The sequence below is a fragment of the Anarrhichthys ocellatus genome, unplaced genomic scaffold, assembly GCF_004355925.1.
Source record: "Anarrhichthys ocellatus isolate YVR2014 unplaced genomic scaffold, GSC_Weel_1.0 scaffold35, whole genome shotgun sequence".
Lineage (NCBI taxonomy): Eukaryota > Metazoa > Chordata > Actinopteri > Perciformes > Anarhichadidae > Anarrhichthys > Anarrhichthys ocellatus.
The window spans coordinates 496,311-510,299 of NW_022280065.1; the positions used below are offsets into that span (position 1 = coordinate 496,311).

The 13,989-nt window shown below is 41.8% G+C and overlaps 2 protein-coding genes across 5 annotated transcripts in view; one reads left to right on the forward strand and one right to left on the reverse strand.

The window, feature by feature from the left end:
• The first annotated feature begins 7,881 nt into the window (after window positions 1–7,881).
• Window positions 7,882–11,327, forward strand: LOC116393756 (mediator of RNA polymerase II transcription subunit 30). Of its 2 annotated transcripts, XM_031866328.1 has the most exons (5): window positions 7,882–8,032; window positions 8,371–8,606; window positions 9,371–9,529; window positions 9,793–9,882; window positions 10,568–11,327. In XM_031866328.1, exons 2-5 carry the CDS (start codon window positions 8,385–8,387, stop codon window positions 10,661–10,663), a joined length of 567 nt encoding a protein of 188 aa, XP_031722188.1. In that variant the 5' UTR covers window positions 7,882–8,032; window positions 8,371–8,384; the 3' UTR covers window positions 10,664–11,327. The 2 variants fall into 2 exon arrangements, with proteins under 2 accessions (XP_031722188.1, XP_031722189.1); XM_031866329.1 differs by lacking the exon at window positions 7,882–8,032 and having other exon boundaries at window positions 8,051–8,606.
• Window positions 11,328–12,123: 796 nt separating this feature from the next.
• ext1c (exostoses (multiple) 1c) overlaps window positions 12,124–13,989 on the reverse strand; it is a 71,752-nt gene continuing 69,886 nt past the window's right edge. For all 3 annotated transcript variants that reach the window (XM_031866326.1, XM_031866325.1, XM_031866327.1), the window contains exons 11-12: window positions 13,169–13,340; window positions 12,124–13,068 (exon numbers count right to left, since the gene is read on the reverse strand). In XM_031866326.1, coding sequence (XP_031722186.1) covers window positions 12,883–13,068; window positions 13,169–13,340 — 358 coding nt within the window. In that variant the 3' untranslated portion in view covers window positions 12,124–12,882. The remainder of the gene's footprint in view (window positions 13,069–13,168; window positions 13,341–13,989) is intronic.

Sequence of the window (13,989 nt, forward strand, 5' to 3'; positions counted from 1 at the left end):
TTCCTGTGGGGCTGGTGGCTGTGGTTCTGGTTCCAGTGGGGCTGGTTGTTGTGGGGCTGTTGTTGTTGTTGTTGTTGTGGTCGTCAGCGGCGTTGTCATCAACTGGCTTGTTTGTTTTCGAGGTGAAGGGCATTTCTGTGGTACCATGGGATGTTTGTTCTGTGTCCTGTGTGATGTGTGAAGAAAAAAGGGACGAAACAAACATATTTATGCCATAACATAATATGGAGTACAATATTTTAAAGTGTAAAAAGTACTCTTTGAATACATGTTTCTAATTTTGGCATTGATTAAAATGACAAAAGGCATTAACAATGAAAGTACAAGGGGAGGATATAAAACATAAGTCTAAAGGATTATTGGAGTGAGTTTATTTGAGTTTTGCGGTACAAATTTCACGAAAAAGAATAATCAAAAGTTTTTTCCATTCAATTTAGTTTTTTTTCCACACTTATCTACTTTGTACTACTACAGTGAAGAGGATCTTTACCAGTGCACAGACGAATCCCAGCAGACCCAGTGGAAACAGCCCCAGGAAAAGATACTTCATGGTGGAAGAGAGATGACTTCCTGCTGAGGACAAACAAGACAGCCAGAGATTTCTTGTGAACGCTTCGCTGTTTGTAACAGCTACTCACTGTTTCTTTCCCCAGAGGCTGGTCTTTTATAAGGCATTCCGTTTTTTAACCTGATACCTGTTTGAATTCAGGAAGCCTTGCCCCAGTCTCCACCCCAGCTCTTGACCACACATGCAAAAACTGAGCCAGCTGAAAAGAGCTACCTTGTCTCTGCTGGTTCTGTTCAGCAAAAAGGCCTCCAATCACTAAACTACAGCTATTTATATGATATCTTTTTATGGCTGTGATTATACGTAGAATCTAGTGAGACACTCACAGATTAATACTTGACGATGTATTTTTGGCTTCACATCGTTGAATGAAGTACAATGTAAAGCAGGATTCCCTATTTGAATTTGAAGCTGCATGGAAGATCAGTATCCCAGTGAAAAGACATGTTAATCTGACGATAATTAAGGCAAATTAATAAACACACAGTTGATGTCAGAGTTTAGTATTTGTGAACGTGACCCAGAGCGGACAACATGTTCATTCTAAACTGTAAAAGCCATCACTTTGCAAAGATTACACAGATGAACTGAAATACACTGTGAGCAGATTCATGAGAGACGAAAAGCAAAACAAGATGGCTCACGACAGACGGTCTGAATTTGAATGTGATGTTATTTGAATACAATGGGGTATCCTTTTCAGACCGAGACCAGTGCAAGGGCAAATGGGGTGGATAGTGGGAGAAGCACAGGTGAAAGTGATAACTTTAACGACGGCTGCAGTGAGTTATTCCAGTGAGCCAGTGTGCACAATACCAGGACCTCACCTATGGGATGCAGCTATCATTAATGCTAATAAATACAGCTGTGCTTGTCCTACTATGACATGTCAAAATGTCTGCTGTGGAAAAGATCTATTGACATTTTCCCCAAGAGGTTCCCATTATTTCCCTCCCAGTTTCTAAAGTTTGTCATAAAAAAATACATTTAAGAGTCCAATAGTAGTTCAATTAGCATTTAATTTGCCAAAACATCCAGAGAAATGTATCCTGTGTTTATGTAGCTTACATCTGAAGCCTAGCATTATACATCATGTCTTGGGATTGAGTCGTGATCAAAAGTGTAAAAGAACTCAGACTGCAGACAAAGCACTTCAGAGCATTATTATGGTGTGACAGAATCTGTGATACGATATCAGCCCAATGCATCGCAGATCAGAACAGAGATCACAGGCACCAGCATGGGGCCTGCAGGGCCCATAGCAAAGAGGCAGACGTTGCAGCTGAAGCCGTGGGGCTGCTGGTCCCCCAACGCTCCCAGCTGGTGATGTGGCTCCAGAGGACCGCGTGGGCTGCTGTGATGTAGTGTTGGTAGTTGTGGGGGAGTTGGAAGTTGCTGGAAGGTTGCTGGAGGTCCCGTGAGTGACCCAGGGGTGTGGTTGTTGCTGCAGATTGGGCGGCACCAGTTGACATGGTGCCGCCGTTGTTCACTGTTATATTTGTACAGGAGTTACAAGGTGTTGTAACAAGCAACTCCTGTCAAACATTGCACAAGAGATGTGATAAGTCACTTGCACTTTTATATTCAAGGGTCAGTTCCTTATAATAAAACAATAAATAACAAATACGCCTATCACCACCTCTAAAGCGCTCTTATCTACACAGCATATTTTTAGTGTTTAACTCGTGCATGAACAAAGAACTTAAAACAACAATGTGTGAGTTCAGTGGGCGCTCCATGTTGGAGATATTCCTGAACAGTTTTGCTGTCTGCCGGTCGCCTCCGTGCAGCATCTTTGGCTATAGCGCAGGTTGCCGGATACGGAGCTTGGACAGGTCTCTACTTTTGTCTCCTAAGTAGTAAACAATGATACCAAATCTGGCATCCTCGCTGTGACGACACCACTTCAAGAAGCTGTGCACAGTCACCGCGCCCGCCTGCTTGATTGCTTGAATCCTGCTATGGCGAAGGCCTGACCCGGCAGGATTGGCTAGAATCAGAGGCAGATTAGGGCGGGTCATGCCCTCGCCATAGCGGGAAAAAAATATCCGACGCCGGACTCTTCCAGTGAGTAACTTGTCTTTGGCTAAGCTATGCTAACCACATCCGACTCCGACTCCGTACTTGGACACAGACATGAGAGTGATGTTGACATTCACATTACGCTCTGCCCAAAATGTGAAACTATTCTACTAAAACAAATGCTACTCTACAATTTTATGTTTTTTAGTGCCATGAGCCCACAAATGAAAACCATTTTTAAACCCGGGTAAATAAAACCAGAACTATCTGCATGGATCTAGAAGTAGGCAAGAAAAAATGTAATTTGGGTAAAATATTCCTTTAACAAATACGTAATTATAGATGATAAAAACCAAAAGACAAAAATGGGGGTTGTCCAGATATTACTAAATAATATTATAACAACAGAAATAAGAAGATGGAATGGTGTTCTTGTCGGCAGCACTTTTCTCTCTGTATTACTTCCTGGCTGGACTGTACTCTCAGTCGATGCCATAGATAAAGCTGCAGCCCAGTGCGTCTCTGTCTCAAGCCAACAAGTCATTGGTAGCCACACCATGCAAATGTCAAGCCCCTGCTGCTCCACGTGAGTTCATGAGGCATGAAGACATTCAAACTTTCATATTGCTGCAGCTGGTTTGGAGGCCTGCAGTACATCTCTGCACTCAAATATTTGTCCCCTGACTGCACACAGTATGTATTTGCATCCATCTCCTTGCTGTATTTCATCTCTCCTGTAGTTCAAGGTCGAATTTAGTTTACCTGTAAACACTCTCCTGGCTGAAGACAACGAAAAAGACGAAAAAGTTAATAAGGTCGGCCAAAATGATTGAATTTCACATAAATATAGCAGCGGAAGAGTTATGAATGTATTTCCTGGTCATAATTATGCAGAAGTGGAACAGCTGGGATTAAACAATATGAGTTTCATCCGTTTTTAGGGGAAATTGAACAAAAGGTTCATTCAACCCTTTGATTAACCCTCAATAATGATTGCAGTTTGATATGCATTTCCAAGATACAGTTACTAATGAGCAAATAAATAAAAAACAATGTTTACTGTTTCCAAGGTCAAGGAATGAACTTAATTTTCATTTATTTATTCATCATTTCACTCTTTGCAAGAAAGATACTTTGGTCTCAGTAAAAAATAAAATCCAAGCAGAAATGCCTTCTCTGTACTAAAACAAACTAAAACTAAAACATTTACCTCCATTTGCCTAGACTTAAGATGCATTTAAATGTTTCATTCCCCCCTGACTGATTTGACTGTGGTCACACTTGAGCGAGTGTCAACAAGAGTCATCTGTGCCCTGTGCTTAAAATCAGGGAGGCTGGACTGTTGGCGCGGCCGTCACAGCTCCATCACAGCCCTCGGAATATGGACACAAAGGCAGGTCTTCCGCAACAGGTGTCCAGAGTGTCCCTTACCTCAGTGCAGCCCAGCAACATGGAGGACAAGCAGACAGAGAGGACAAGCGTCCTTGTTTTCTCCATCTCGGTCTTCAGCGTGTACTTTATGGTTGTCCCCACCTTTCTGTCTGTCCTTTTATACCTGCCAGCTCTCCATAACACTGATGCTGATAACTCTTAGTTGTCAGAGAGAGAGAGAGAGAGAGAGAGAGAGAGAGAGAGAGAGAGAGAGAGAGAGAGAGAGAGAGAGAGAGGAGAAAAACATGCTGTGCTCTGGGTAATTTACAACTTGACCTGCAGCACAGAAGTATAAGAAATGTGATATTTAAATTAGAATTATGGCACGAGGAAAAGGTTTGTGCGTATAAGTCTTACACTGAAATTTAATCAAAAATATTATCATACTGAATGTCTTTTCTAAAGCTTGGGTTATATTTTGGTTTTACTCCACGCCTATTAATTCCCAGTGCCACCCTGGAGATTAAAGCAAGATGATGAAATGTAGGGATCTTGACATCATGGACTGTCCCACATAATAAAGTAGTGCTATATTACGAGATATATTAAGTTACCATGTTTTATCCAAGCTTAACTAGCTGTGCTGTTTATTTTTCAGTAGTTATGGATAACACTAAAAAAAGAGTTAGCGGCTAGCGTTAACAATAAGCTATGTAACAATAATCCATTCCAGCTGGGCTTTTAGTCAAACCACCAGACCGAACTCAGTTCTAAATGTGAGAAGTAGATCATTTAAGTTGACCTGACTTGAATCTGAGGAACACAATAGTACATATATCATTGATCATGAGATTTCACAGTGTATGGAGTATTTCCCTCCATTCCACAATCAAAGAACAACAGGTTAACAGCTCTTCATCGCTTATTGTTTATTGGTGCAGCTACATGTTGTTACTGATCATTTATATCTCCATGTTTGAGCAACTTATAATAATAATATAAATCCTTATTTTTGACAAAGAATGTAGGTTGATGTTTGTACAGCGCATTTTGATGGAAACAGAAACGTATCTGTTTCCTCTTCATATTTAACTTTTCGCTTTCGACCAAGCCCAGGTAGCTGGTTGCATTCCCCTAAAATTAAAATGTTACCACAAAGGTTTCTCCAGGGTTTCTCTGATGACACAGGAATAATCTGCTTACTTTGACTTTTTTTCTTACCCCAATCAACATAATTCGGATTGAAGCACGTTTGATGTCGTTGATCTGTTGGAATTACTGAAGCAAGCCGAACGGAATGTGAAACTGTGATGTTTAGCTTTTGATATCAAGTTTGTGGGGGAAAAAATAATACTTGAGGCCCCTTATGTAGGAACCAACGCAATGATGTGACCGCCTTGCATTTGTGCATGAAATACATTTTGGTGTGGCGCTCAATATCAGCATTACAAAAAGCGGAATGCATTTTGACATAGCGTTGCATACAGTTTCTGCTTAACAGCGTTTTTACTTTTTAAAGACCCAATTTATCTTTCCATAACAGTTAAACTTATCTATTTTTAAGGAAAGGTAAACAGATGGCCCTGCTCATTTTGATTTTATTGGGTTAGAGACAACAGAGATACGGGTGTGACTGAGAGGCTTCAAGTGGTCAGTTACACAATTCTCACCGGGACTCTGTGTGGCATGAAGATTAAGACTGATACAGTTGACCACAACGTTCCTCTGATCACCATCACACAGCCTCCAGGACAGAGAGGGAAACAACACTTGTCCGTGAAACAGGTTGTTCTGGCAGCAGTGCGTATTTAATTTGTGACACTACTATGCTTGTAGGAGTCGCTCAGAATCCCTTTCTGAAGGTCCTTGTGTTTCTCTAATATCTAATATGTAATTGAGTCCTTTTTTATAGCATGAAGTAATGTTTTATTGCCTTGGTAGGTTCATGGAATTCAGCCATGAAGATGAGAGAACGCAGTCAGAAGCAGGAGGGGTCTTGTAAACATTTCATTTGATGCTCATACATCAATCGTGTGCATATAAACTCACAAATTGTAAAACTTTAGAGTGCGTTGCTGCAACAATGAATCAATGGGTGAAGTTTGAAAGAGTGACTTTACGTGAGACACGTGTGTATAATTTAACATAAATATTACCGCTCCTCCCAGCTATCTTGTGCCGTACAAAGAAAGGTCTGTTTAGTGCCAGCAACAGATGCTTGCAAAGTATGGCTTATGGGGAAGGAACCCAATATGTTTTCATCTGGAAATTGTATTTGTTATTTTTTTGAGGTTACATTATGAGGTGAGAAAGGTTGGTAACACAAGCAAAAGTGTTTAATATTATTTCATTTGTGTACTAATTACCGTATTATTACTGTTTAGTATTATTGTAATTATTACTGTTATTATTGTTGATCCAAATAATCAAAGTGGTAAGGAAAAGGAAGTTAAAGATTCCCTCAGACAATAGAGATGTTGTCTTGATGATTAATCTAATGGGAATCGATTTGAACCTGGATGTTTGTTGTTTGTTTCTTTGTTTCTTATAAGCACTTGAGTTTGTTGGGATGCATGATTGTCAAACCAGGCATTAAGTATTTAGAATCGTCTTCTGTAAATCCTCGGGCTGCCGATGAAAAACACAAAAGAAACAAAGAAAGAGTGAAACGAAAGCACCAAACGTTTAGAAAGCCATAAAGTGAAGCTGGAGCCGTGCTGCTTCTGATTGTCTCTTAGACTATCCCTGCTGTTCATTGTCATCACTCATCAGTGTGTTCCTTCAATGCCTGCCTGCAAACCAAAATCTCCCCCGAGGATACTATGACGGCTCGAGCTGAAGATCTGCAGTGAACACACACAGGACCATTAGGAAAATAGTGGCTACACAAATACAAATACAAATCCTCCCAACAATTCATAGTCAAAACAGGGTACAGACGACTCACTGCAGTGACACATGAGCACAGAGCGGGGGAAAGTAAAATTAGCTCTACTTTCAGCTTCACAATCAATTATTTGTGTTTCGTTTTTACTGCTCTTGCCAGTTTCTTTGCACACGGCTTGAATCGATTCATTCTGACCTTGAAGGGAATTGAAAATATCTGCAAATACTGACAGATTTTATCTTCTAGAAATGATGTATTTCAAAACTAAACTTAAACTTTAAGTTTTATCAGATAGTTATTTATTTGCATTTGTTAAGGTTAACAGAGGGCCTTTTAAAGTGTAAGCAACAGCACACCGAAAAAACAAAATATACTTCCTGAAAGGTTCTAGCCCTGACAAAGAGTGCAACCTTTGATCTTAAAGTCAGCAGCATTATTTAACATAATAAGGAAAGCAGGCCAGCCCGGGAATGATAAATGATTTGCCAAATCTCACTGGGCTGGCCGGATTTCAACCACTTACTCACATGACCTTCATTTAACCCAAAAAGCCTATTATTATTGTTGTTGTAAGTTTATTTTTTTAAATAATTGTGTAAAGCGGGACGTATACACTTACTCTATGTGTATCAAATGTGTATTAAATTGATGAATAAATGATTAATTTAATTATTAAATGACCCAACAGTGCTATAAAGTATTTAAAATTGGCTCCACCTCAAGGAGCTACATTAAAAATGCTGCTTAAACATTGACGCATCAGTAACATGCATCCAATAATAAATAGATCCATACTGATAATAGGCGTTGTCATGCAATTTCACTTAAAATGTGGATTGGAGGACTTCAACGTGAGTATTTTGACACCGCCGTAGAGCTACTTATGCTGCTGTAAAGGATCTGAATACATGTCAAAACGTTCAAGATGATTGTGTGGTAGTAAAGTTGGTGTTTACATTTTCCTCAAGACCTACAATGTCTCCATCTAGTGGCACGAGATGTGTCCGGCTGTGACCGGAAGTCACGCATGAAAACAACAACGTGCAGCGCTCTCTGCAAGAAATGAGTGGGAAGGTCTCATTATGTCGTATTCAAATGAATAAATAAGCAAGCGTTGTTTTATTTTTTTTGCAGTGCAAGGTGGAGGTATTTGGACGGCGCTTAGCCGAAGGACCTTGTTTTTGGTAAGCGCTTTTCTGTACTCGCCCCCAGCTAGTTAGCTAGCTAGCAGCTAACTAGCTAGCCTCGATTAACGTTATCGGCTACCTTGTTTAGCTACCAAGATTAGCTTTTGGCTGTTAGCAAACACGCGATATTTCTTTAGTATTTAGAGTGCGTTTATGAATAGGCTATGTGGAGTTTGTTATAAATAACTGTTTACGCATAGGAGATAGAGTAAGTTAGAGCGGCGTTACATCGCCAGGACGTCACGCAAATGGTTTATTTTGAAACTCGTTCAAATATTCAAAATCTGTAGTCTCACGTGACCATTTTGCACTTTCCCTCGACATCTTTTACCCAGATATTTGCGTTGGGATGGCAGCCTCGTTACCCCAGAAGGCGGGTGGGATGGCAGGGATGCCCCCTCAGCAGCAGCCCCACCCGCCCCCCGGTGCTGCCTCGGCCGCAGGTCAGCAGCCCCCCCAGGGAGCCCTGAGAGAGATCTCCCCGGTGTTCCTCTGTCGGATTGGACAGGAGACTGTCCAGGACATTGTCACGCGCACTATGGAGATCTTTCAGATCACAAGAGCCACACAGGTACTGGACACGCGACTGATAGCTGGCTAGAAATAATGATTTCAATTAACAGATAATTTTTTTTTTTCTGAATAACACATTTGTTTGTTTGTTTGTTTTAAATGCAGGAATCTGGAACTGGTTTAATGCTAAAATCGGATGCTCACATTTGAGTTATGGATCCTACAAATGTGCATTTAATAAATAGTTAAAGTTGCTGTAGATTGATTAAACAGTCAGCACTAGTTTTTCCCACCTATCTACTGAGCGGGTCAGAATATTAGCATTCAGTCATCAAATCATAATTTTAAGTTTCCCTTTACAAAATAAAGTATAATCATTTATTCTCTAAGACATCTTGCAATAGCTACTGTTAGAAAACTTCAGTATATAGTATACTGTGTGTAAAGCTTAATTAAGTACTACCATCTTGTCCTTACTGCCTCTTGTCAGCTGTGTGTGGATGCTGTTTTTCTAGCTGACAGGGTTCCTCTGTTGCCTGTCAGTCTCCATTTGTCCCATCCTCCTCTCTGGCGTATCTGCTTGGCATGCTTGTCAGCATCTGTCTTATTCATCCTTCCATCTCCACCTGATCTGTGTCTCTAATTATCTCTCTCAGTGTGTCACTCACCTCCTCCAGCTTGTCCTTGTCCATTAAACTGAGCAGAAGTTTTTTTTTTTTTTTTTCTTTTCGCCCGCACTGAAAACTCTTGTTTGCTGTCTGAACTGAAAATGTCCACGACCGTTTAACTGACGAGAAACGCTGTGTGTGTCTTTTGACGTAGCTTCCCAATGGTGTGACCCAGAGCCAGGCGATGTACCAGGACCGCTTTGGGAAGCTCCAGGAACACCTACGGCAGCTCGCCCTGCTGTTCAGAAAGCTCCGGCTCCTGTATGAACGCTGTGTGGAGATGACCTCTGACCTGCAGGAGGAGTCGTCAGAGGTCAGCAGGGAGCATTTGATTTCCGCTTAGATATCAGTTTAACGGTTTCTTTTCAAATATTCAGCTTTTTTTTTTTTTTTTTTTTAGGAAATATTGCTCGAAACGACGCTGAAAGTGATGTCATCTTTCCGTCCTTTGATTAGGGCTTGATTAAATGCATTTGCAGAACAGTCGGTGTATCCTATGCCACTTGTTACACTTTTCTTTCATGCATTCATAGACGGAGGGGTAACAACCTGTCTGTGTGTGTTGTGCCTCCTCAGCTTCTGCCATATGTTGGAGAGGAGCTGGTTACTGTCAAAGTGGAGCCCTGCAGTTCTGCTGTCAACCAGGAGAGAAGAGAGGTTCTAGAGGTGTGTTCCTGGTTTCCTTCTTTGTCACAAGTATTACTTACCAACAATTACCACGGTGCTATTATCACATTGCAATACAATTAGTTGTAATATATAAAATACATGCTAAGCAATTACAGATTGGTGGCATGTGCCTCGTATTGCCAGATATTGAAGTGAGACGTGGTCTTGGAAAATACAAAGATAATCCAAGTCCAACACTGCTGCAGCGAGCGAGCAAGACAACATATTTAGCTGTTGAAGTCCCCTTCAAATGCCTCTAGATGGCAGTGGTGAGACAGGCCGAGGGTGTGGGTGAAATGCAGAAACCTTGCGTCAGGTGCGGCATTAGTGAATTAAAAACCAGGATGTTTTTGTGAACATTAGAGCCGATATTCCAGCGGGGTGAAGATTTCAGGCAGGTTTGGAAATTGCAGAATAGTGGAAAAGTTTGCCTGAGGCCTGGCAAACTTGTTTGCTTTATCAACAACTCAGTTAGAGGCGAAGCAGTTAAAAGTATCTATTTTTACTTCACAAAATCCTCCAGCAGGAATAATCGTGAATGAGCCTCAACTATTAACAGTGTTTATAGAGAGTAAACAAGGTGGTGTGCTGATTGCGGATGATTGTTATTGTGAAAGAGAGAGAGAGAGGGAGAGAGGAGATTTACTGATGGGTGCCATGTGTCTCTCTGGTTCTCCTGCAGAAGGTACGACAGAAGAACCAAGAGATGAAGGTCCTGATGGATCAGATGAGGAACCTGCTGTGGGACGTCAACGCCATGCTGACGCACAGGAAATGATAGTCCCACCAGATCCACTCTCTTTTTTAGAGAGCTGTTCCTCCGCAGACGTATGGACTGCATGAAGGCAAAGACAAGTTGAAATGAGGGGATTTTCTCTGTGATTTGGACCACGGGACCTTTCACTTCATCGCTGAAACTCACTCACAGGTCACAGAACTTCGGCCATTTATTATTTTTTATATTGGACTTGTCGGTGGGGAAACTATTATTAAGATGGGATAATGATTTATGAGCGCTAAAAAAGGGGGCAACCTGATCCACTTCAACTCCAAGTATCGTCCTCTTTCTGTACAAGGCAGCTGACAACCCAGTTTATGTTCGACAAGTGCTCCACAACTGTTATTGTGTCACTGCGTTTATTCTAATAACTCATGGACTCTTGAAATAATGAGTTGAAACCTGTATTGCCTCAGGTGAAAATGTTTTTGTACACCGTATTCATGGTGTTTTCTCCCCCGGGTGCCAACTCAACACCGGACAGACTTGAATTGGCAGCAGGTCGTTCTTCCAGAAAGCACAGGCGCTGCTCTGACGACGACTGTGTTGGCCAATTGGCCTTATTGTGTTCTGTCAGTTGTAAAGAATTCAAGTTAGCCCATTGGCAGCTATGTATCTCAGGTGTGTGTGTGTGTGTGTGTGTGTGCGTGTGCGTGTGCGCGTGCGCGTGCGTGTGCGTGCGCGTGCGCTCTTAATGAGATTAGCTTCCTGAGTGCTAGACAGCACACCTGTTTACCCTGAGGGGGGTGAGACTTGCTTGCCTGTGAATATATTTTTGTAAACTGTGGGACTAAATGAGTCATTTCCTTTTTTTTTTGTATGAAATAAACCTTTTTTTTTTTTTTTACAGTCCTGCTTTTAGATACAATAGCTCTGACTTTGCGGTCATTGTTTCAATTCCAACCCCGAGGGTTGATGTGGGAATGCATGATTGAGATTGTATTGTATCCAACGTGTCCAACAATACGTAATTATACACACTTTATTCTTTTGTGTTCATCTGTCTTTACACACCCCAGCAGCTCATCAGTGTAGCGCTCCGACACACCGAGGCATCAAAGACCACGAGAACCCCAGCGTCACAAAACACAGGGGACACGTTATGGAGCAGCATTTTGGTTGCTTTAATTATGTTGTAGAGTAATTTTACTGCCAATACAATCCGCCCGAAGGATTTCTCCATCAAACTGATTACTAGGACAAAAGAATCCCAGGATCTCGACCGCGTGAGGCCCGGCATCCATCGGACAGGACAATGTGCAGGTCTCAGTTTATATGAACTGGGCTCATGATCATTTATTAATGAGCTGTGGAAATATTAAGTAGTAGTACGCTTAGCTGAGAGCAAAAGTCGAGCCATTAGTCAACACAAATATTCATTTGTAAAGATTTTTATAACTGATATCAGAATATTGTTTAAAAGCACTTGTTCCTGCTTCTCAGATGAGACCACTGCTGTGGTTTGACGGGTTCCTCGGTATTTATGGACGCTTTTGCAATTTGTCACTAAATCAACGTGTGCCAGATGGTCTCATCCTACATGTGATGCTGATCTGTTCAACTACTTTAGTCTTAAAATGCACCATGAGGCATTCTGGGTTCTTCATTCTCAGCATATTTGTCTTTAAATAGCGTATGTGTAGTAAGAGGAGAAAAAAAAACTTAATGCAGCATCATGCCAGAGTTTTCATTTATAAATCTTTTTATTGGTTTTACAGTTAGCTTTTTGATGTGAAATGATACGTTACCATGGCAACAGTCCCTGCACAGTAACGCTGAAGGAGTGCATGGCACCAATACCAGTCCCTCCTGGCAACAGATTGCCATTTCCTTCTCATTGTCACAGCAATAGCAGACATCCCGAGTGTTCACACATTTTTCTCTTTTTTTTTTTTTTCGCTGTCCAATAGAGATTGTCCTTTCTCAGTGAGAGGCCCCTGAATCTTCTCCTTGTCTTCCCAGGCTCGTGGTGGGAGGGGGGGGGGATCATTATCATTAGAAGTTCCTTTCAAACTTGTAACGGCCCCTTTTCGCTTCATATTTATATGTATATTGTCCAGAACAGTCCACCAGGGTCTGTCTGATGATTGTACTTAGTCCACATCCCAGACAGTCTTCAGTGTTCCATCTTGGCCACCCTCCACTGATTGGTCCATTAAGGCCATTAGACCAGAACCTCGATGCTTCCCAGCCGCTCTGTCCATTTCCGTCCTTCGTTTTTATGCTCTCTCCAGGTCTTTGTACTTCTTGCGGAGGACAGACACTTGGTCTTTGAAGAGCACGGGGTCCAGGCGAAACTGAGAGTGGACCAGGGGCATGTAGCCAAACCAGTTAGCGAAGGTGTTGACGCACTCTTGCCGCTGGTTGAAGTGCTCCGGGTTGGCCCAAGGGACACTCTTTGTACCCTGAGAGGTGGAACAAGACACAAGTCATTTATCAACCAGCGCCGACCTGACATTTCAGTCAGCAGCGTCCACAGACTAATAAACACAAGCGGCCGCCTACCTGTGGACTGGGCAACTCCTTGTACTGCTTCCTTTGAGCCACTTTGATTGGCGGCAGGCGGGTCACAGCAGAGACCAGGAAGTTCATAAGGATGTCCTCGCAGTTGGAGGTGCGATCCACCAGAGTGCGCAGGGACTGGGGAAGGTAGTGGGTGAACAGGTAGTGGTAGTACCTGTGGGGATGGGGAAAGGGTTACACAGGCATTAATAATGTTATTGAAATATAAAAAGAAGTTGGGGAGAACAAAAAGAGTACACAAGCTAAATTATGGGTCACTTTGTAAAGCCTCTGTACACCCACACAGGTGTTTATTATTCTGGCTAATTAGACCTCTGCTCAGGCTGAAGGTGAGCTGGAGCGCTGATGGGAGTTTATGAGGTCACAAATCTTCATCCACCAATGAGAAGGATAAAGGTGCAACTTGTCCCGCCCCTACAGGTTCAAGGGTAGCGAACAGAAGAGAAGAGGGCTAATCAGCCAGGTAACTGAAAACACCTGTGTGGTCTCTTCTCAACTGTTTGTGATCTACTTCTGTTGGTTTTGCTGCAGACATTCACCACCTGAGCTACTTTTCTGGTTGACAACAAGAGAAGAATACCAACAGATAAAAGGGAAAAGGAAGTACTGGCACTGCTGGCTGTTCTTATGCGTCCCGTAATATTATTAACTTAAGTTAAGACTCCATGATTTCTACAGTGGGCGATCTAAAATCAATACGCATGTCCTCAGTTTTTGTCATATTTGGTTTTAAAAAGGCATCAATTAAAAAAATAAATATATATATATATCTATATATATATATATATATATATAGATATATA

Coding starts and splice junctions, on each gene's coding strand:
- LOC116393756 (XM_031866328.1), top strand. CDS start 8,385: ATGGCAGCCTCGTTACCCCAGAAGGCGGGTGGGATGGCAGGGATGCCC. Junction 8,607..9,370: donor AGATCACAAGAGCCACACAG/GTACTGGACACG, acceptor CTTTTGACGTAG/CTTCCCAATGGTGTGACCCA. Junction 9,530..9,792: donor TGCAGGAGGAGTCGTCAGAG/GTCAGCAGGGAG, acceptor GTGCCTCCTCAG/CTTCTGCCATATGTTGGAGA.